Below are 24743 nucleotides of genomic sequence, written 5' to 3'. Positions count from 1 at the left end.
GCAAGGATTTTAAACCTGGGCTTGAATGGTGACAAAGCCATTCTCAAGCACATGTCAAGGTGCTCATTGGTGAGCCTGCTACGGTATTTATTTTTGATAATGTTCATGGTGGAAAATGCTGCTTCACAGCAGTAGGTTGAACCAAACATGCTCAAAATGTGCAGAGCTGCCTTTCTCAAAGTTGGGAAAGTTGTCTCTGGAACCATTTGGATCCAAAAAGACGCAGCATCATTTTCTCCAACTTGCCCTTTTAGTACCACACTGGCCTGAAGATCTGCAAGTTCCAGCTGAAGAGACCCTGCATTTGCCCACCGAAAGCTGTCTCTGGCTTCCTTGGAAAATTCTCTGATGTCAGTAATAAGAAATGGGTTCTGAATAAGCAGATTGAGCTGCTCTCCAAGGGTAAAACTGTCAAACCTCTTGCCAAAATTGGTGATCAATTTGTCAACAAATGCCACAAAAGTGGACTTGTCACCTTTGACTTGTTCCTTGACAGCAGGAAAGTGTGTGCAGTCCACCAGCAGGTCCGCTTTGAAAAGCTGAAGTTTTCTTTGGAATGCATGGACATCTCTCATCAGATCACAGACTGAATTGTCCTTGCCTTGTAGCTTTAAGTTCAGTTGATTTAAGTGAAATGTTATGTCAACCAAGAATGCTACAAGATCCATCTTCTCCATGTTGTTCAGAAATAAAAGAAATGGTGCTGCCTTTTGACTCTTCATTTGACCCAAGAAAGTTGCAATTTCCTTTCGAATGGACCAAAACCGCTCCAACACTCTGCCCTTACTGAGCCACCTAACATTGTTGTGCAGTAGAAGATCATCTGCATCTGCTTCAACTTCTTTGAGGAATTCTCTGAGCTGGCGGTGTTGCAAGGAAGAAGATGCTCGAAGAAAGTTAATCATTCTCATCATTGTGTTCATCACATCAGCATATTGATCAGAAAGCATGGCACACAGGACAGACTGGTGTATTATGCAATGGTATGAGATCAGTTCAGGGTGTTCCTCTTTTAATTTTGCCACAGCACCCCTTTCTCTCCCTACCATGGCTGGGGCTCCATCTGTAGTTATTGAAACAACTTTTCTCACATCAATTCCCCTTTCTGTTAAAATCTTCTTTATTGCTCTGTATATGTCTTCCCCTCTTGTGTTGCTCTCCAGGGAAACTACACCTAACAGGTCTTCGCACATTTTGTTTTCCTCTTTGTTAAAGAATCTCACAAAAATTACAAGCTGGGCATTGCCAGTTATATCAGTGGACTCATCTACAGCCAAACCTATGCATTCTGCCTTTTGAATTGCTGTGTCCAGCTGTAACAGTACATCACGTGTTACAATTTCAGTTTTGCTTGTAATTGATGCTGCTGACAAAGGGAGTTGCTTTATTTTTTGACAGACCTCTTCTTGTTGCTTTCCATCAAGTAATGTTTCAGCAACGGCACCCATGCATTCTTTGACCAGGACTGCATCGCTAAACGGCTTTTTATTCTGTCCCAGTATCCACGCTATTTTGAGCGAACATTCATTTGCGCGTTGCTGCGCTGAAAATGAATGGACCATTATCCTGGTGGAGCGGTTGTATTGTGCCTTTAAATCAGCAATTTTTTGCGATCGTATGGTGGAGCTTAGAGGATAAGTTTTGTCAAAACTTTTGTGCTTCGAGTCATAATGGCGCTTCACATTGCTACTTTTGATCAGAGCGACAATCTCTGAGCAGATGAGACACACATGTTTTGTGCCTCCCTCAGGTAGGATGAATAAATACTCGTCAGTCCATTCTTGTTTAAATGCTCTGTTTTCTGCATCAACCTTTCTTTGTTTTGAGCATGCCATTGTCCGTATTTTACCTTTTCCTACTTCTTCGTACTTTCACCTGCTCCTTCGCCTGCTTTTTTGTGATTTGCTAGTATCTAAAAATAGCCCACAGCAGCGAAGCAGCACCTCCAACACGCACATCTCATTGGCTAGCCCACGTCACATTTGACCCCTGGCCTGACTGCTGACAGAGAGAGAGAGCTCCGCTCAATTGTGTGCATGAGAGGCGGCACAAACAAAGTTACTCGCAGTCGGGTGACGCGCATTAATTTGTAGTGAAAAATAGATACATCAGACACGGGTCTGGGTCGGACGGCTTGTGGGTCCGGATCCGGATCGAGGTCCGGAGTTTCGGGACCTCTGATATAGTTAATGCATTTAGACCAGCATTGAAGGTAGTGCAGGTAGATCACATGGCATTAAAAGCATAGACATTAATGACTAAAAGATGTCATCCCTCACACTGGGAATTGATGGCAGTAGTGTTATCCACTGAGCCATCCCCACTTGCATGCTTTTTAGTAGTATTAGTTATGGACCTATTCTCTGATTGCATTTCTGAGGAAGGTCTTGATCCTTTTCGGGATGTGACGTTTACTTCTGTGGGTGGTGTTTGGTTGCACATTTTTGCTCCCTGAGGCTCTCCTATCGCTTGTGTTGGAGGAGGGGTCTATTGCGTACACACCATTTATAATGAGGGTCTGTTATGATAAATGGAGAGCCTCGAGCACAGATTTTTGCACCCCAAACAGGAAACACTACTCAATAAATGACCAAAAACATTTTAAACTACACTTGAATCGAGATTATACATGGAACTCATGGGCTGTATCATGTATAGCTCATTTATTTAACTATTAATGTTTTTGTATTTTATGATTACTATCATCTTCTTCTTCATGTGAGACAGGTGGGGCAGTGTCCTAGCACCCTCTATTGACAAGCCGCCACTGCCTCTGTCCATCCCCAAGTCCCACTGGCTGCTGTGAATTAGTACCTTTCACTACCATAATGTCCCATGTATCACTGGAAAGCACAAAGTGTTTTCTGCCAGTGGGATTTGGAACTTCTGATTGCACAAACAGTGACAAAGTTACACTCATTGAAAATGTGCTTGCACCAATGTATCATCCTGCACACATCTGGTTTTAAAGCGTTTGTCTTGTGAAAAACAATGAAAACTGGACACTTGCACTAATTTAACCCCACTGTCTAGGGATGATTTAAGTCTCCAGATGATGTGAGTCGCGCATGCGTAGAAGCATTTATCTCTGTTGGCCGTGTTTTACGACTCACTACGGCAACCTCGCTAGGACAAACAACTCGCTAGGGTGCCGCGATTACCCTCCACTGCTCAGTTTCCCCCAGATTTAGATCAAAACATTTGTCAGCTGGATAGGTTCTCAGGCTAACATTAGTGGCATGGTGTTAATGGCTGCAGACAGAGCCTCAGACCACCAGTTCCTGCACCTACAAGTGGCATGTCAATGTGATCCGTCCGCCTGGATGGCCAGGGGGTTCCTGTCCTCATGTCTCAGCTGCGAAAGAAAGCGAAAGTAGGCATATAAATTGACTCTCAAAATCACTTCTGATCACTAGAAAGATACTCCTTAAAGGTAAAGTCAAGTCTCTGTACTTTTACACAATTTGACTCATACAACAGTGATTTGTCCTAGTGAGGTTGCCGTAGCGAAAAAAGACAGCCGACCGAGATAAATGTTACTATGCATGCGTGACTCACATCGTACAGACTCAAATTTTCCCTTGACAACCCAGATGTGAAAAGAGGGCTTGTCCGTCCAAAAGGGACGTTTGGTCACCCTAGTTTAAACTCACTAGATAGTACTAACTGGCCTAATTCACAGGATAGCTAACAGTCCACATAATGATATACTGAAAAAAATATCAGCCTAAGTGTGTAACTTAGAAAGATATAGATACACACATTCAGGGCTTCTCACTAAACTCTACCTGTACATTTTATGGTGGTTGTAAAAAAATGAACAAAATGAATGAACAAAAAAATGAACAAATTCAAATATGTATTTCCTGTATGTGTTACCTGCATATCAGTCTACCTGTGTTGTAGTTAGAGTTCTGTGTAGGCCATCATGCCAAGGTCTTTCATACTGAACACAGAAAAAACATGCATTATGAACTAGGTTTTGCACTGAAGCATTTTCATGTTGAAACAAATAGCATCAAACAGATATATATTATATAATTTTATACTGCACTATAAGATATTCTTCCACAAGAGAAAGTGGGTTGTTTTGACTGTCCACATACCTTTGGCCATATAGTGAATGTGTGCTGTAGTATATCTCAGGGAAATCCTTTTGTTATCCAGCCTTACACAACAAATATTTTAAATGAAACACAGTGTTAAAACGGCATGGGGTGCTTCTGCAGCATTCAAAACCACTAAGTAGCTGAGTTCATGTTGATTGTTGGGAATTTATTAACAAACTTGCATACATCTTTGTTGACTAAATCTGGACACTGTGTCTAACAATGTGTGTTGTGACTAACAACATTGTCACCAAAGGTAAATGTTCACTCAACCTGTTGATTTTGAACCTGTGAATCAGTCTTTCATCCTGATCTGGTCAGATGTGGTTTCCAGACCTGCATGTTTGAGGCTTCAAAGATCTGTACTTGATTCAGTTTCCCTTCTTAATTTCTACCCGCTCAAAGTTACACATTTTTCCATCTAGTCTGAAATGTGATCAGGTAGCATCTGGTACACACTTAAGATGTGAAATCTGTACCGTCAACTGCTGGTTTGGGTACTAAAATCTCCATTTTGAGATTAATGTAAAGCTAGATTATTAATTACTAGCAGCATTGTACCCGTGGTGCCATTGTACGATAGCGCCCTCCCGTGGTGCAACAGCAGCATTGCACCTGTACGCCCTCCCATGTTGCAACATCGGGACTCGGGACACACGTCGGACATCGGAGACAGAATGTCCATTATAGTAGGATTGTTGATGTTAAGAAAACATTTTACATTACATGGCACATTTTAAGTAACTTTATTCTGAACTCTGTTTTTAATGACAATAAACACCTTGTTTAGAGTGAGATATTGTGTGTGTGTGTGTGTGTGTGTGTGTGTGTGTGTGTGTGTGTGTGTATGTGTGTGTGTAAAACCTATTTTCTTCTTTTGCAGTCCGGTAAAAAAGTGACCAGTGATCCCAGTCCATTTGTCCAGTTCACTGTTGGACATAAGTCCTATGAGAGCAAGGTGAGAAAAAGTTGAATCTGCACTGAAACCCAGCACCACCAGTCATTCACATAGTCATTCAGTATAAATCGGCTTAATATGTCTTCCCATATCCTCCTTGTTTCTTTTTTCCCCCTGATTTGTCTTCCAGACTAGATATAAGACTAATGAACCTGTGTGGGAAGAGGCCTTCACCTTTCTTGTCCACAACCCTAAGACTCAAGATCTGGAGGTTGAGGTACGGAGGGCTTTTCCTGATCTGATAGTAAGCATATAATTATTTGTGGGTTGGTTAGAATGTCACTGAACATTATTTTCTCCTTTAGGTGAAAGATGAGAAGCATGAGTGTTCACTGGGAACGTTGACAATACCTTTAGGAAGCCTGCTGGAGGCCAAGGACATGACGCTGAACCAACGTTTTCCGCTGAGGAGCTCTGGGCCCAGCTGCACCCTCAAGATGAAAATGGCTCTGCGGGTAAGATGCAGGAGGCAACACATTCTTTCCTTCAGTAGAAGGAAAATGTTCTTGTATAAAAATACATGTATTAACTGCAGAAATTAGTGAAAAAACTACAGGTTTTGAGCTGTCCTTAAATATTAAAGTTAGCCATTGGAGTGGCTGTTTGAGTGCAAAGCGAACTAAACCTCAGCTTAAAGTTAATACAAAGACCATTAAAATGTAAAAACTCACTTTTCAGTGTCGGCAACAGAACTCAAAACATAATTCCTTTTCTCTGTAGTCTAGTCTCCATTTACTGTCTTATACACAGTATGTTTCTTCATTTTTATGTTGTCTTCTCAGGTTCATTCTGTGTTGCATATTGTCTTATTAAATCATTTTCATCTTGTTTTATCTTTTGTGCCATTTTGTTGTATGTTTTACATTATTTTTGGAATAATGATGATTTTAGTCATCATTTTTAATGCTTTATTATCACTTGCTTTATTATTTTTATTATGTCTTTTCTACCATTTTCATGTATCTTTTTTTTTTTTTTTTATTCTGTGTCCTTTTTGTGTCATTATGTTTTTTTATGCTGTATATTTAAAAAAAAAAATGCTGACCTGTGTTCTGACCCAGCTGGGCGGTATTGTGCCTCCTTCAGGCTCGGGTCCTCTACTAGAGGCCTGGGAGCCTGAGGGTTCTGCACAGGATCTTCGCTGTTCCTAGGACTGTGCTCTTTTGGACAGAGATCTCTGATGTGGTTCCTGGTATGTGCTGTAGCCATCCACCCATCTTGGGGGTTCCTGCCCTTATTTCCCCAATCACTACTGGCATCACTGTTACCTTCACACCCAACATTTTCTCCCGCTCCTCTTTGAGCCCTTGGTATTTCTCAAGCTTCTTGAGTTCTTTCTTCCTGATGTTGTCATTACTTCTACATCTATCACCAACACTGTCTTCTGATGTTTATCAACCACCACTATGTCAGGGTGATTGTGTCTGTCTGGATCTGGAAGTCCCACAGGATCTTGGCTTGTTTGTTCTCTATCACCTTTGGGGGTATCTCCCATCTTGACCCTGGAAACCTTCCATGTATGGTAAGGAGCTTCCTTGTCTTGATGTCAGTCGCTTGAATCTCTTCCAGTGACCAGGATATTATGCCAGCGGGGTATCTGATTACTGGCAGGGCATAGGTGTTTGTGGCCTGGATCTTTCAGCTGACTTTTAAGGACCTGCCTTACCCTCTGTAGGTATTTGGCTGTAGTGGACCTCTGAGCTGCCTACTCAGGATTAGAGCCTTGACCAATATGGGATTTTTGGGGCCGATGCCGATACCAATATTGGGGGCTAGAAAAATGCAATATCCAATATTGGTCAATAACCGATATATTGGCTGATATATGAAATAAGACACGTGGGCAACATGGTGGTGCAGTGGTTAGCACTCGTGCCTCACAACAAGAAGGTCCTGGGTTCGATTCCAACACCAGTCGACGGGGGGTGGGACCTTTCTGTGTGGAGTTTGCATGTTCTCCCCGTGTCTGCATGGGTTCTCTCCGGGTACTCCGGCTTCCTCCCACAATCCAAAAACATGCACTAATAGGTTAATTGGTTAATCTAAATTGCCCATAGGTGTGAATGTGAGAGTGATTGTTTGTCTCTATATGTTCAGCCCTGCGATGAACTGGCGACTTGTCCAGGGTGTACCCTGCCTTCGCCCCTATGTAGCTGGGATAGGCTCCAAGCGACCCCCGTGACCCTAGTGAGGATAAAGCGGGTTCAGAAAAGGAATGAATGAATGAAATAAGAACATTGATCTACACAGGATATAATAATGTTATGTTGGATATGGTGGACAGGTGGATTAACAGTTGAATAAATCTTTGTTTATCTCACAAAGATAATTTACACAACTTTCAAATGCTGTATAATAGTCTTATATTAGACTAGTATGTGACCTGTGGGAAACCACGGGTTGTAGATGTGGTAGTTTTTATGCTGGGGAGAGTAGACTTTTGAAAAAGATGTGAGTCTATATTTTGTAAGTAGTGACATAAAAATTGTTTGGTAAATCATTCTTTAAAATCTAAGCGGCACCTACCTTTAATGAGTCCAACTACAAAGCAAGCTATGCAATCACAAAAAATAATTAAAGCCGCAAGCGGCATTGAAAGGCCCTCGCCACGGGCACGTCCAGTAAAAGTATGTCTATCGTTCAGCAGGTGGCGCTCTAGCACCAAATTTTATGTCTTCTGATGAATGGATGTAGGCCTGGGAGACTGACAGTTGACTCAAATTTGAGGCAAATCAGTGTTCGTATGTCTGAACTGAACAAATTTTTCTATAAGTAAATCTGTAGGGGGCGCTATGGAGCCAAAATTCAATTTGTTCCATTGAATGGGTGTAGGCCTGCAAGATGTACTACTGAGTCAAATCTGGGCCAAATTGGTGTTCGTATGTCCGAACTGATGCAATTTTCATGAAGGTAAATTTGTAGGGGGCGCTATTGCGCCAAATTTCAAATTTTTCTGATAAATGGGTGTGGGCCTGGGAGATAGATGTCTGAGTCAAATTTGAGCCAAATTGGTGTTTGTATGTTCAAACTGAAGCAATTATCGTAAAGGTAAATTTGTAGGGAGCACTATTGTGTGAATTTTCAATGTCTTCTGACAAATGGGTGTAGGCCTGAGAGATTGGCAACTGATTCAAATTTGAGCCAAATAGGTGATCGTATGTCCAAGCTGAAACAATTTTATTAAATTAAATTTGTAGGGGGCGCTATGAAGCCAAATGTCACATTTTTCAGATGAATGGGTGTAGGCCTGGGAGATGGCGTTCACTCTGCTGCTACATTCACAAGCTACACTAAATAGCGTATGAAATATGTGACATTCCTGTAAATGAATCACATGCTGTGGGACAAATGTTTGAGCAAATTGGAGGGAATCCACCCTTTTGAAGAAATGGAAGCTTTGCAAGTGTTACAAGTGGACCTGGTGTTTTTTTAGACCGTTTCTGCCTCAACACCATGTTGGCTACATTGTGACCAAAACAGAGCAGTGTACGTGTGACGTCAACGCGCGTGCGCAATGAAGGTGGAATCAATAAGCAGAATTGTTAAGCAGGCAGGCAAACGATTCCAAGGAATCGAGCTACTGGGATCCAGTTCTCAAAAAGAACCGATTCTCGATTCCCATCCGTAGTTACAACTGACGCATGTTACAACTGTCCCCGGTCTCTCCTATACTATTAAGACCCAGGCGTGGGGGTATTAGTCTTCCATCCTTGTTAGGGGGGTCCATGATTCTGTGATTGCGTGTGATTGATTGATTCTACCAGATACATGTGCGTTGGCACAACCAATTCAACCAATAAAACCTGCCGTCAGTGCGGTGTATTTTATTTTGAAAATTCACCGGATGTTTTATTTTGTTTCTGTGCACAATCTGCTCCATGCTACTGCATTCTGCTTTGGCGTATGGCTAAAGGGAGCTCTGCTATTTGCTATGGAGACCCCAGAGCACTGTGCTGGAACTCAGCCAGTGGAAGCATAAACATTGACTAAAATTGAAACCACTGTCGTTCCGGAGTGCAGACGCAATGCACAAGCATCTGGTGGACTTTGGGGTGAACTGATCACAGTTAAAACAGCACCTTTCAAAGGCACCATTCAGTACATCCCCCTGGTGACTGAAATATTATTAGATAATATTGTTCAGACTTTTCAAAATTTTAGCCCTTTGAAAAGGCTGAAAAGGCAACACACAATGTTATGACTCGTGTTTATCCTTTTTCTTGTTTTATTTATTTTTACCACAGGTCATAAACCTTTAAATAGAAACAGACACATAGAAATACATAATTACAATATACTCTTCATACATCAAACACAAACAAGCAAACAAAGTTGTCTCCCACATAACAAAGCAGACTTAAAACACAAAGCACATTAGACTAACTGCAGTGACTATATTAACCCGGAAACTACATTACCCAAAAGGCTTAGCGTCCTGGGAGCATGCACAAAGCACGTCTCCAGTGCCACCACAGCGTTGTTATGAATTGGAGCCTATGGGCTATTAACTACACATGCTGACCACAAGACAAACCCACAAATGCGACACAGCGCGACATCGCTGCAATGAATTAAGAGTTAAACGTTACCGTTTACTACAGCAGTTGCCATCAATGTTATCTTACAGAACATTTAAGGCTTTGTAAGCTACAGCTAGCATTGATAATTAAGTACTAACTCTACACAGCACTCACGCCACAGCCAAACTTCCACGTATCCGCAACCCACAATTTAACCAACATAAACAACCTTCCACCGTGATCTAACGCCAACTTAGCATGACAAGTGATAAAATACACAAGTGTCTATTAATGATTAAACACCGTTAGCAGTCGACATTAGCTGATAGCAGTTGTTACATACCAATGGGCTGTGTGCTCCTGTTGATGGTGAACAGATCAATGAACAGGTTGATTAGAATAGGTCGCGGCCACCATATATAACCTAAGGCAACCCTGCCTGCTCATAAATATAATTTGCCAGACTTATTTAACCATAATATAAACATTAGTTATCAATAAAATTAGACAAGAAATATGTGAACATTTAAAGAAATTTAAAGAAACCAAACAGTTACTATTTCCAGCAGTGAAGTTATTTGGAACCATTTACTTAGTCTTAACAGTTTTATCATGTTACCCAGATGTCTTAACAAATGTTATTATTTAACAAGGTAAGCACTCGGAGAGCGCAGACCTCCGCCAAGACAGATCTGTCCCCCTCCCCCCCCAGTCACCACCAAAATGTAGTCATTTCTTCCTTGTGCCAGTATCAACATTTCCTGAAAATTTCCTGAAAATCCATCCATAACTTTTTGAGTTATCTTGCTAACAAACAAACAAACAAACACACATGCAAACACACAAAGTAAAGTGATCACAATACCTCCTGGCGGAGTGTTATGTGTGTTATGTTGACCAGCGGCCAAATAAATGTATTTAAGCTTATTCAATGAACTCACCTCCTCATTGACTTTGAAGTCCACCAAATAACTGTTGAGTTTGATATCGTGGCATCATTACTTGGCTAATATTAGTCCAGAAGTGCCGGTGGCACTACCGATCCAGCTCAGAAGATCTGCCGTACTTCCTCCTGAACAGTCGAAGAGGCACCTGTGGATGGCTCTCGACTTTGATGCAGCATATCTTACATTGTTGTGACAACAGCTGGAGTGTTTAAAATGTTATTAAGTATTCCAGTGGCTTAACTGAGTTACTCCTGGTCTGCCATTTTCTCAAGTCAGTTATGTTTGTGATGGCGGGTCATATCCGTGAAATCTTCTTCTATCTTCAGGGACAGCCAATCGGTAACTGAGAATTCAGGTTTATTTGTTTCAATCAAACTCAGTTCTGTTTCAATCAAACTCTCACACACAAACAACTATAGTCATTCACACATCCTATCATTCTGTATGGTATGATGATAATATAAAAAGAGTATGATTGTACATGTATAAGGGTATAACAGTTTGTTTGCAAGAATATAGAAGTATATGTGGGAGAGTATAGTAGTATGTGTTAGAGCCCAACCAGTATGGGATTTTTGGGGCTGATGCCGATGCCAATATTGGGGATAAAAAAAACAAAGCCGATATTCAGTATATCGGCCGATATCCAATACTGGCCAATAACCAACATATGGGCCAATATATGAAATAAGAACATTGACCTACACAGGATATAATAATCTTATATTAGATAATTGTGAACAGATGGATTAACAGTTGCATAAATATTTGTTTATCTCACAAAGATAATTTACACAACTTTCAAACGCTGTATTATAGTCTTGTATTAGACTAGTATGTGACCTGTGGGGAACCACGGGTTGTAGATGTGGTAGTTTTTATGCCAAAATTGTTTGGTAAATCATTCTTTAAAATGTAGTTGACACCTACCTTTAATGAGTCCAACTACAAAGCAAGCTATGCAATCACAAAAACAATTAAAGCAAAAAATATTACTTGTCACAAAATTATGTTTTCCCTCACAAATTTTGATGTGTTTGCCTCATGGCACTACAACTTTCCATGTGGACTAAGGACTAAACTGAGCATGTGCAGAGTGAATTAGGTGAGTCCTAGGCTGTTCCTGATTGGAGCAATTGCAAACGTTACAACTGACCCATGACAACTCTCCCCGGTCTCCCCTACACTATTAATACTCAGGCGTGCCTGCAGAATGAAATTGTAAGGTAGGCAGGAAGCACATGGGCGTGAGTATGTGTGTGTGTGGGGGGATCAATAGTTCGTAAGACCTCACTTACCTCACTCAGATCTACAGCAACATTGGGATGTCATGCGGACTAGATAAATGTGGGCGGATTGTATCTAGAAGAGGAAAGGTGAAGGGGTTGAATTACCTGAAGTGGACATTGCAGATATGCAGGACAGTCACAAATACCAAGGGATCCTGCAGGCAAATGGCAATCCTGAGGAGGCAACTCAGAGGTCAGCTTCAGCCAGATTCCTACAGAGGGTAAGGCAGGTCCTGAAAAGTCAGATGCCAGTAATCAAATGCCCCGCTGGTATAATATCCTGGGCACTGGAAGAGATAAAAGTCACTGATATTAAGACAAGAAACCTTACCATGCATGGAGGGTTTCACCTAAGTCCAGCATCCTGAGGCTGTACACAGAGCAAAGGGAGGGAGGACGAGGACTAGTAAGTGTTATAGCTCCTGTCCAGGAAGGAAACAACAAACCTCCAGGAATATATCAAGAAGATGGCCCCCAATGACCAACTGCTAAGTGAATGCCTCAGGCAACAAAGGCCCAGTAAGGAGGAGGGCTATCATGGAAGGACAAGCCCTTGCATGGCATGTACCATCGGCAAATTGAGGAAGTGGCTGATATGGAGAAAACATACCAGTGGCGGAAAAGGCTGGATTGAAAGACAGCGCAGAGGCTCTACTCATGGCTGCACAAGAACAGGCCCTGAACACCAGAGCAATAGAGGCCAGGGTCTACTGCATCAGATGACACCCAAAGTGTAGGCTGTGAAGAGAAGCCCCTGAGACAGTCCAGCACATCACAGCAGGGTGAAAGATGCTGGCGGGCAAGGCATACATGGTGCAGCATAACCAGGTAGCAGGCATAGTGCACAGGAACATCTGTACTGAATATGGACTGGAGGTCCCAGGGTCAAGATGGGAGACACCCCCAAAGGTGATCGAGAACAAACAGGCCAAGATCCTGTGGGACTTCAACATCCAGACTGACAAGATGTGATGGCCAATCAGCCTGACGTTGTGGTGGTCGATAAACATCGAAAGACTGTGGTTGTGATAGATGTAGCAATCCCAGGTGACAGCAGCCAGAGATGCTCACAAGTCTTTGAGCTGAAGTCCAAGTCAAGTCTTTCAACTGAAGTTCAAGTCAAGTCTCAAGTCTGTAATGGGGTTAATGAGTGCTCCATGCCAGTCGTTCTGCTTTGAACTTACCATAGCTATATCTCAGAAATACAAAGCTGTACTGTATTATCATCTCTCTGTCATTGAATAGCAACATTGATGCAATATGAAAAAAGACCACAATAAAAGGTTTTCTTTAAAAAAGAAATAATACTTGTATTTTTCCTAGCAATAACATTAACTGTAATATTTCACACTCTTTCAGTTTACTGATTGTCTGGATAGCAGAACATTTTTTGTTAAATATTTTTTGTGTTTAAATTTTGATGAAAAATTCTAAACTGTACTGACCCCAACCATGTTGCAATAAAAGTAGTCTCCGGACTCCTGGGATGGCTGTATATCTGAACTTCTCTTGCCTGCTCTGTCCCTCTGCAGTGGCACCTTTTTTTTGCTTTGTTGCATCCTGTGAACCTGTACATGAACAGGATATGAAATAGGTTAGGTTACTAATTCTTGAACTAATTGGGATGATAACTATTGGGATGATACAGAAAAGTTTTATATTCATGTGGAGCATCTGGAACCACAAGGTTCTGTGGCAGCACATGTTGCATGGGTAATGACGCATGCGCTTTAAGAATGAAATGAGATTCAGCCCAGGAGACCTGTGAGGCTTTGATACTGCACAACAGAAAAAGATTGTTCATGAGTCCCGAACCTCGAGTCCAAGTTGAGTCTGAAGTCTTTTGAGGTTGAGTCTTGACTCAAGTCTCAAGTCACTGTGTGTACGACTTATGCACGACTTGAGTACAAGTTGCAAGTCCAAGTCCCCATCTCTGATAGCAGCATCAGAAAGTAAAAACACAAGAAGCTTGAGAAATACCAAGGGCTGAAAGAGGAGACTGAGAAAATGTGGGGTGTGAAGGTAACAGTGGTACCAGTAGTGATCAGGGCACTAGGGGCAGTGACCCCCAACCTGAGAGGATGGCTCCAGCAGATACCACGAACAACATGAGAGATCTCTGTCCAAAAGAGCACAATCGTAGGAACAGCTAAGATCCTGCGCAGAACCCTCAGGCTCCCAGGCCTCTGGTCGAGGACCAGAGTCTGAAGGAGCCACCGCCCAGGTGGGCAAGAAAAAGATAAATAAATAAATAAATACATACATACAAACATACATATATATATATATATATATATATATATATATATATATATATAAATTACAGTAAAACAAATTAAGTTTTCTTCTGCATCCGATGCACATTTTCATCAGTGAGGCTGATGCAATGCACATCCCTACCCACCCAGCCTACAGATCCTACACTGACCCTAAAACTTGTACATGCTAATAAACAAATTCTCTAAAACCACTTGCACTTTTTATCATAGAAATGACTCCCCATTGCATTTCCATGAGAACAGTTAGAATTCAAATTGTAGTTAATTGAAGATCTTTTGTATTCCTGTTGCACAATTTATCTGTGTTAACATTTATTTGAAAAAAACGAAAGAGGAACTCAAGCTCTCATTCTTTTTTGTGCGTTTTGAAGTTCTCAACTTTGGCCATTTTAAACAATAGAGTTTGTTTAGCTGTATTGTGTGTTAACAGCACTTTCGCAATTTATAAAATTTTACACCTTTTCTTGCTTGGTTTTTCAGATAAACATAGTATCTGTAGTTAAATATGGAGGTTTTTTTTTTCTCATCTTTCTTTTGTTTTTCAGGTCTTATGTCTGCAAAAGGACTCTTCCTTGTCCTCAGGCTCCACTCCATCTTCAGTGCAGGTCTGCAGGTCCAGCTCTACCACCCGGACTCCACGGCCTTCTGTGTCCTCTGACACTCCCAGATTTCCCAATTCCACCTCAGAGGTCCCACGCTACGCCTCTGTGTCAGCCCAGGACCAGGTGCACAGGCACAGGGACACTGAAGATCCAGCCAGGTCTCTAGGGAGCTCAGAGGTGGGTGAGATTGGAGAAGGAGGCATGGATGAAGGTGGTCGGAGCACCTCCAATCTGGCTATCTCAAGCTCCCAGCAGTACTTGGCTGGAGCCAAGGAGCCAACACCGAGCATCGCGTCTGACATCTCGAATCCCTATGCGGCCCAGGAGCTCCAGCACAGACTACAGCAGCTGCAGAAGTATCTATCCATCAGTCCTATAGACATTTTTAATTGACAAAAGTAGTAGTTAATTTGAAACTACAGGGTGGGGAAGCAAAATTTACAATGAACATTTAGTTGTTTTTTCTCAGCAGGCACTACGTCAATTGTTTTGAAACCAAACATATATTGATGTCATAATCATACCTAACACTATTATCCATACCTTTTCAGAAACTTTTGCCCATATGAGTAATCAGGAAAGCAAACGTCAAAGAGTGTGTGATTTGCTGAATGCACTCGTCACACCAAAGGAGATTTCAAAAATAGCTGGAGTGTCCATAAAGACTGTTTATAATGTAAAGAAGAGAATGACTATGAGCAAAACTATTACGAGAAAGTCTGGAACATACTATTAAAGAAGAATGGGAGAAGTTGTCACCCGAATATTTGGGGAACACTTGCGCAAGTTTCAGGAAGCGTGTGAAGGCAGTTATTGAGAAGGAAGGACACAGAATAAAAACATTTTCTATTATGTAAATTTTCTTGTGGCAAATAAATTCTCATGACTTTCAATAAACTAATTGGTCATACACTGTCTTTCAATCCCTGCCTCAAAATATTGTAAATTTTGCTTCCCCACCCTGTATAATTCTGTAACAGATTACAAACTGTACACCACAATACTATGATAGTAAGTTTGGACTTTTTTTTAAAGAAAGACCACTTAGCTTACAGCACTGCTAAGTTACTGAAACAGCAATCACTCTGGTCTTGTTTAGACTTTCCATTTAACATCTGTCTGTCTGATGTCTGCGTAGGTTCTCATTTGCCCAGGTCATCATTCTTCTTGGTAGCTCTTCTCAGTTCAACTGGAATGGAGGGAGAGTGGACCACTCCCCCTGCAGGTTTATAAGTTCAGTTTCCCCACCAGTTTAGAACTGAAGAGGTCTCTTGGATGAGAGAGGAAGCGTTTTCAAAAGAGCCAAACCTGTCCAGTTAAACTGGGAAGAACTACCAAAAAGAGTTGTCTGGGTTATTTGATCTCAACTGTCCAGATGTAAGTGTAGTTTTTATATTACACCACCTTAATTAAAATACTCTGGAGAAAAAAAAAACAATAAGCACTGCAGCTTTAAATATCCGTATGAGAACTTTGACATCTTCATTTTGTCATCTTCATAAAATGTGGGTTAGTGATGATTCAGTCATTAAGTGCTTATGTTTATGAATTTCTACTGGATTATGTGAAATGTATTTCCTCACTGAGGGAAAAAAACAGAAAAGCATCTTTTTGATGCTGTTATGAAACACTGAAGAAAAAAAAAATCTTTTTTTTCACATTTTGTATGTTTGTGTGAAATGTGAGCTATTTACCTGAATGCTTCCCTCCTTTTTTCTGTTTATAGTGGGTCAGGTCCCAGTTATCTTCCCCTGGGTGAGATCCAGCTGACAATCAGACAAAGCTCTCAGAGGAACAAGCTCATCGTAGTTGTTCATGCCTGCAGGTAAGTGCTAGGAACATACTTAATGCAATTATTCATGACACTCGCTACTGTTCACCAAAAATCATGTCATGTCATTGTTTTGCAAGAAATATAAAAAATGTTTTATTTATATTTAAAGTTTGACCATTCAGCGGTAAAGCAATGGAATAAAACATTAAACAAACTCAATCAGGATTCCCATGCATCCTGGAAAAGCTGAAAAATTGTTAACCAATTTCCGAGTCATTGAAAACATATGGAAAATGAGAAAAAAGGTCAAATGTTCTGGAAACATTTAAGTTATTCTGCAAATAATTTATCCTCCCCCTGCCTTGTGACCTTGTGTGCCTAAACTGAGATGAAACAAAGGAAACTGTTTTTCAGTGATTTATTGAAAATACACAAATATTTTTAGAGGAAGTGCAGGAGAGAATGTAAAGCCTCAGTCACAAAGCTTCTTATGAACTATGAGTCCGTACGAGTCTCCCGGTTTGTACAAGATCTGGACTTCGTAGACATTCATGGAGGGAGCAGTAGTTTCATACAGCCATCTTATGAAGTCAGTTTGACTGCTGTTCAAAATACAAGAGCAACCGTGAGAAAGTGATGTGACTTTGTGTCGTACAAAGACCGTACAGTTGTTACCGTCTTCATAAGGGTGCTGTGGGGTCTTTCTACATCAGACCTATGTCCACTTTATGAATTATTTTGTTGTAAGGTGGATGTTTGTCACTCCTATGTGCAACTTACGCAAATTGATGGTAGGAAGATGACACGCTGTTTCAGAATATTTAGATCGGTATATTAACAGTGGCTTTGTACTAAAAGTCCCGTGTTGTGATCATTGCATTCAAGATGGCAATAATGCCCACAAGACTGAAACTTCTACAGCTGCGAGACAAAGAAAAGGAAGATCAAGCGTTTGTGGCCACTGTTTTGGTCCGATAGCAGCAGAAGAAGTCTCCCCAGAACAGTGATCAATCATCACCAAAGTTCATATGGACACCTGTATTCATGTCCACTTTCACCTTTGCAAAAACACTTAACATAGTTTAATCTTAGAGTACTGTTTGTTCATTCATTCATTCATTCATTCATTCATTTTCTGAACCGCTTTATCCTCCAGACGGTCGCAGGGGTGCTGGAGCCTATCCCAGCATTAGAGATGTCCACGTATAATTTGGTGATGATTGATGTTCTTTTCAGACATCAAACTATGTTAACCATTTTACATTAAGCGTTTTAGAATGTGAAGGTGCGTTTTACGTGTTTGGGATTGTGCACTGTCCTTGGTGCTGAATCACATAAACTATGCAGGAAAACTGACCTGCACTGTTAGCTTTTAGAAGTCTTAATAAAACATCAAATGAAGAAATTTGTAGTAGAACGTATAAGAGTAAAACAAAGATAACACAAGAATAATAGAGGGAAGTGAACGTTAAAAACCCTTACTGTCCATCACACACACATCCTTCACCCTGGCCCTCGTCACCCAGGCATTGTGGACTGTGCATTGCCTCTCTGCAAGTTTGGTTTGGTTTCTTCATGTTTATCTTTCTGTTAGTAAAATACTGTCCCCTCAGCACCATGCATTTGAGTCCAGTCATTCACTCTGTCTGGAAAATTTGTATACAACCCCCTTTAAGAACACCATGAATGCCACATGAATGACGCACTACTGCTGTTAGGAACACCTTATGTCCACCTTAAGAAAGCTGTGGGAATCTCTGTCTGTACGTCCATTCGTGTGAACGCCTTAAGGGGCCCCTAATAACAACGTAATGTATTCTTGTGATCTCCTTGCAGCCACCGCAGGAACAGGAACATGTGGGTTCTAGAATGGCCTCCTGATCCATGAACATCGTGCGTTGTTCTTAGGTTGTTTCTAAGGCATTCATCAGGGCACGAAAGGGGGTTTCGTAGTGCATTCGTAGAAAATCTTCACAAGATCATTCACCTGACTACGAACTTAGGAATGGTCTACAAACACTCCATTCTTCTAAGTCCACCTTGAGAAGGTTGTACAAAATGGTCCATAAATGGTTCGCATGGTGTTTGTAGCAGTTGTTAATGGCATTTGTGACAGAGGCCTAAGAGAGAACAGAAAGTTGAGTTGGGAATTGCCCAACTGAACATTTTAACTCCAGTTTATCATACTAATGAAGTGCTATGCTGCGATCTGTGGGTGTGTTTGCATTATTCTATGATACATTTGTCATAATTATTTTTCATAGACAACTTAAATGCAACTTAAGCTTCATTCTTTTGGTTTCTGAATGTATTTTCTCCACCTGGAGCTGCCACTCCATTTCTACCTGAAGTTTCATCTGAATTGTCATCTTCTCCTGTTCAGACTGTAAAAGCATTAATTCTCTCCGCTGCTCAAATGTAAAATCAGACCCTGCCACCGATACAGGCACAAGCGCGGGCACAGACATGGCCTCATCCCAAACAAGCTCTCCCTTAACAAAACCCTGCTCTAATAACGCAGCCAAAACAAAATCAACCCTGGGCTTCATGAGGCTTGTAGTGGGTACTTACACACTGTAAACCAGCGGGGTTGAGAAGCGACCTGCACGCAGGCAACCCCCCAAAAACCTGCTGACATGCCCCCAAGACAATTGCCTAAAGACAATTGACGCTAACCAGCTTACCACAGCACTACCAAAAAAACAAAACAAACTGGCACAACCCAAAGGGGAAACGCCACAAGCCTAACAGGCGAAACTCCACACAGTGCACATCAGGATGGTAACACTTACATTCTCTTCAGGACTTGAACTGCTAACAGCCACAGAAGGATGAGGGTGAAGACACCGAAACACTGTGGACTCCACAGATGCCTGCACGAACTCAAACGACAAACTGGCAAACCAAACACGCACCTGATATAAATCAGCTGATTGACACACGCTGCATCCAATCAGCTTACAAGCGGCACGTGCCAACCAAAGTACACATAGTAAATCTAACAATGATCAACATAACAAATCATAACTCTAGCAAGTTGGGACGAGCGCCCACTTCACAGCTATAACAAGAATGAAAATACAACAGTGACAAAACTGATTTATTATACCAAATGTTTTAAATGATCAGGGTACCAAAGACAAAAGTATGGAGTGAGAGTATCAGTATGTATGTGGTGCATGTTGTGGGTCTGAGAGCGAGGTTTATGTGTGTGAATGTGTTGGAATGCATTAAATTAACAAAAGAACTTAAACAGGGCACATCACTGGGCTAGCACATCTGCAGGGAGGGAGAGAGGGAGTTAGTACAGCCACAGCTTTATGGGTTGGTGACACCAGGCCCAGGTGTCACCAGTGACCATCTTTGGGACTCCAACCTAACCAGAGCTATTTCCTGATGATTTAAACCTGATGAAGCCAATCAGCTAGCCAAACTACATGAGTGCATTAAAGATATTAAAGATTGGATGACCAACAACTTTCTGCTGTTAAACTCAAACAAAACTGAAGTCATTGTGTTTGGCCCAAAAACTGTTAGGGATGCAGTGTCCAGCGAAGTAGGCACCGTGGATGGTGTTACCCTGGATCCCAAAACCACGGTGAGGAATCTAGGCATTATTTTCGATCAGGATCTATCATTTAACTCTCACATAAAACAGATTTCTAGAACTGCTTTCTTTCATCTGCGTAATATTATTAAAATTAGACATATTTTAACACAGAACGATGCAGAAAAATTAGTCCATGCTTTTATTACATCCAGACTAGATTATTGTAACTCACTTCTCTCAGGCTGTCCCAAAAAGTCCTTAAAGACCCTTCAGCTAATCCAAAATGCTGCTGCCCGTGTACTGACTAGAACCAGTATCAGAGACCATATTTCTCCTGCGTTGGCTTCTCTACACTGGCTCCCTGTAAAAGCTAGGATAGACTTCAAAATACTCCTCCTCACTTACAAAGCCCTTCATGGCCAGGCACCTACTTATCTGAAAGAGCTTTTAGTTCCATACAGTCCATCTAGAGCACTACGCTCTCAACATGCAGGCTTATTGGTGGTCTTTAGAATCTCCAAAAGGATAGGGGCCAGAGCCTTCAGCTATCAAGCTCCACAATTGTGGAACCACCTCCCTGCCTCAGTCCGGGAGGCAGACACCCTCTCTATGTTTAAGAGAAGGTTAAAAATGTTCCTTTTTGATGAATCTTACAGTTAGGGCAGCTCAGGCTGCTCTTAGTTATGCCGCTATAGGCTTAGACTACTGGGAGACTCATTTGGATACACTGAGCTCCTCTCTGCTCCCTCCTCCTCCTCTATGACCGCCTCTCTGCTCCTCTTTCTCCCTGACTTTTTCTTTCCTAATTCTCTCTTCTGTTTACGCCCAAGTGAATACATGTCACTGACTTGACTTCTTCCCTGAAGTCTCTGTGCTTTATCGCCTCACAGGTTTTCCTGGATCATCACAGGTTTTCCCAGGATCATCTCTGGACCTGCTGCGGTCCTGCTTCTCTCCTCCTTCATCGTCATCACTCACTTATCCATATAGTTATGATACTGTTTATTATACAGTTCCATAGATGTTCTAGTTCAGTCATCTGTGCATCAGCTGCATCCATGTGTCTCCCCCTACCTCCCCCCTCTCCCCCAGTCTCTCTCTGTCTCTATTGCTCTCTCTTTTCTCCTCCTTTACTCTCTCTCTTTAACCCCAACTGGTCAAGGCAGACAGCCATCCTTCAGGAGTCTGGGTCTGCTCGAGGTTTCTGCCTGTTAAAGGGAAGTTTTTCCTTGCCACTGTCACCAGTCACAAGTGTTTGCTCCTGTAGGATTCTGTTGGGTTTCTGTAAATTGGCTTAGAGTCTGGTTTTGACTAACTCAATATGTAAAGTGTCATGAGATAACTTTTGTTATGATTTGGTGCTATATAAATAAAATTTGATTTGATTTGATTTCCCTGATAACAGGAGGTCATCACAAGGCTATCCTGGCTGCCAATGGGCAGTGGTGGGATACACACCGACTTCATCGCAGGCACAATGTTTCCATGTGTAAGTTAATTTTCTTTTGTTTTCATCCACAGGAACTTGATTGCATTCACTGATCATGGATCAGACCCTTATGTTCGCCTCTACCTGCTCCCTGACAAACGGAGATCTGGTCGGAGGAAGACGCAAACATTCAAAAAAACCCTCAACCCAGTGTATGATCAGACGTGAGTTAGAACTCAAAGTAGATGAGCTAAGTAGTACTGCAGTGCACTCCTTTTGTGTTAACGCCTCCCTTTCGGTTGTTGTCGACTAAGGTTTGAGTTCAGTGTTTCCATCGTGGAGCTTCACAGGCGAACGCTGGATGTCGCTGTGAAGAATGGAGGAGGTCTGCTCTCAAAACACAAAGGGCTTCTGGGAAAGGTATTCACTTGACATATTTGTCACTACTTTTTATTTGGTTTGCAAATTAAAACCAAAACCAGGCAAATGAAGCTTTTCAACTTGGAGATAATTTGGCCAAATTTAAAGAAAGAAATCTATATGTACAGGTTGTGTGGGTTTTATTTACAGTTTGTTTGATAATTGTGAAATTCTTGTGAAATTACATTGTTACATTTCAAAATGCAAGAGAAAAATAATTACATTTCTAAATCTCCTATCTGTGTGTGTTCTCCTGGATTTAAATATGTTATGTCATTAGGTACTGGTGGATTTGACTCATGAGGACATTACCAAGGGATGGACACAATGGTTAGTACGTGATCCCAACTGTCAATGCACACAAGAGGTTTTTTTTTTTTTGGTAACAGTACCCATTCAAAAGGCTGAATGGTGAAATGTGTGTGTTATTTTATTATGAACACTGATTTTAAAGCGTAAATAAACCCCTGAGGTGGAGCTGAATTGCCTCTATTATGGAAACTAAAAAAGAGGGTTTGAGAACCTGAAAAATGTGCTCCAGTACAGAGTTGGACGGAGATTAAGACACTTAGTCACGCACAAAAACACGCTGACATGCAGTGCTTGCATTAGCTAGGGTTTTGTAGGTTAGCATAGGCTGCCAATTCTGTGCGAACTAGGACTGTAGATAGAGAGAATCTTCCACCTTTACCATGTGAACTTCAAAACCATAGTGTTCCTTCCATCAGATGTTGCTTTAAAACTGTTGTTACTTCTTTGCTGATGATGTCCACATGTCAGCATTTAAATACCTTTAAGCGGGCAGGGAGAGGTGGTTGGTTTTTGATGAAGGCTGCATATGTCGCCTGCCACCAGATGAACCAATAGGAAAATTCAACTGCAGCCTGCAGGTTTCAACCAGTAGAGGACAAAACAGTTTGTAGAATTCAAATAGGGTGCACTGAAATACGAAGGTTTGGACCTCAAGTGATCAACAGTGATATCAGATATTCATATAGCTCAGTGCTCTTGGGGTTTAGTTACTTTTTAATAGAATCCTGTTTTGGAAGACTGTAAAAACATTAACCAATTAAGACCAGAGGTTGGTTGATAACTTTCACAGATTTGCCAGTGTTCAGTACAGTCAGCAATCGCCCCCCAGTCTTTGAGGTAACAACACACTAACACATACCTAGTCTCAAGGTAAAAAGATGAAAAGGAACAATAGATGAACACTGACCCAGTCTCAGTGTTAAAAATGCAAGCATCATACTTTGTCCTAAAAGTAACAACAAGCAAATGTCACAGCTAATGTTAAAGCTGCTGTGCTTGATCGTTTTTTAATGTCACTGGTGGTGTTGGTAATTCAAGCGGTCTGAGAGGACACTAGACATCTGAATCTACTCTTTCTCTATGTTTTCAGGGCATAAAAAATGTACTCCAAGACACATTTCAGTCATATACAGGGTTAAATACATGATTGATACCATAAATATATGATTGATAGGTCACTCATCAGATTTGTGACCTTGATGTGATTCTATTGACGTACTATGTTACAATTAGTTGACTCGTATCAATGTCAAAGCTTTAAGAGTCCAAAATAAAGTGGTGTTTCTCTTCCTGCAGGTTTGAGCTGAGTGAAGATGGCATGAGAAAGCCACATTAACTATAGATGGCGAAGACAATCCCCATCCTCATCATTTTCAGTATATCATCACTATATTATTATATCACTATACTTCCACTTTATTTTGTATTTTGATATGTTGTGATTGTAGGACAAAGAAACAGAAACCAGCTTTTGGCATTCATTTATCAGTCGCAAGGCAAACATCCCCTTTAACCAGAGACAGGGTGATGAACTAAAGGGACTATATTCATCATGTAGAGTATTTTAGATATTATCCGTATACTACAGAAGTTTAGCTCTATATTCCATATTTATACCAGTTATTCTGGCAACTGTAAAGTCTGTTTTTTTTTCAGTTGCACTAGTCTTCTGCCTTGAGTTTGTGTATAAAAACTGACAATGTAAAACTTTGTAAATATGTACAATGATGCTGGATAAAACAGACAGTGTATTTTAGAAATAAGGCAGAGATGTATTGTCTTTGTTGGCCAAATGATTGTTTGTAATTATATTTTCTTTTTTTTTTTTTTTTTTTTTAATGAAAAACATTATGGATAAAGCGTGTTAAACAAAACAGTTGAACCAGAAAGATGCCACCAAAGAAACAAGTATTTAACTTTTTTATTCTCATGAGCTTTGATAACAGTCAGATTTATTTCACTGTAAAGTTAAGGAAAGGAAATACTGATACATATGGTGTTAAAAACTGTATGAGGTCTTTTCTATACATTACAGGTGGAATAACATTGAAATAATGCAGATGGAAAGTGAAATGTTTGTTTTTTAAATGCTTTAAATATTTACATACATATTTCAGGATCATGTGGACTCTTACTTGGGTTGTGTTGGTCAAAATGTCCCTTCTGCCAGGAACCCCTAGACCAAATAAATAAAAATTTAATTGGTAAGTATTGAAAATGTCTGTTTTTAAGGCATGCATTAAATTGACTTTTTTTTTTTTTCTTTTCGTCATTTTTACCCTCAGCCACACTGGCCACAGGGTATTGTCATTAGTTGATTGTCTGTCTGTCCAAAAACTTTGGGATGCGCTGATAAGTCAGGCCACTGGGGACAGTAGTGCGCCTGATAAGTCAGGCCAAGGGTTTTCAAGTGCGTACACATTGGGCCGGATCTACTAAGATCCCAATTTGCTTGTACTAATTTGCTTGCACACAATCTAGAATTTTGCGTGTGGGGTGTAACCACGGTTTGTGTGTTATTTACTAAGATTGCTTGCGCAAATTACAACAGGGG

The 24743-nt window shown here is 41.0% G+C and overlaps 1 protein-coding gene across 5 annotated transcripts in view; it reads left to right on the top strand.

Annotated features, from left to right (window-relative positions):
• Nucleotides 1-24393, top strand: part of esyt2a (extended synaptotagmin-like protein 2a) — a 156057-nt gene extending 131664 nt beyond the window's left edge. For all 5 annotated transcript variants that reach the window (XM_030159732.1, XM_030159734.1, XM_030159733.1 and 2 more), the window contains 9 exons: nt 4993-5067; nt 5198-5284; nt 5373-5522; nt 14648-15060; nt 16431-16529; nt 21550-21681; nt 21772-21877; nt 22158-22207; nt 23486-24393. In XM_030159732.1, coding sequence (XP_030015592.1) covers nt 4993-5067; nt 5198-5284; nt 5373-5522; nt 14648-15060; nt 16431-16529; nt 21550-21681; nt 21772-21877; nt 22158-22207; nt 23486-23525 — 1152 coding nt within the window. In that variant the 3' untranslated portion in view covers nt 23526-24393. The remainder of the gene's footprint in view (nt 1-4992; nt 5068-5197; nt 5285-5372; nt 5523-14647; nt 15061-16430; nt 16530-21549; nt 21682-21771; nt 21878-22157; nt 22208-23485) is intronic.
• Nucleotides 24394-24743: the final 350 nt, after the last annotated feature.

The sequence above is a fragment of the Sphaeramia orbicularis genome, chromosome 17, assembly GCF_902148855.1.
Source record: "Sphaeramia orbicularis chromosome 17, fSphaOr1.1, whole genome shotgun sequence".
NCBI lineage: Eukaryota > Metazoa > Chordata > Actinopteri > Kurtiformes > Apogonidae > Sphaeramia > Sphaeramia orbicularis.
Note: the sequence above shows the minus strand (reverse complement) of the source record. Positions and strands in the feature narration are given on the sequence as shown.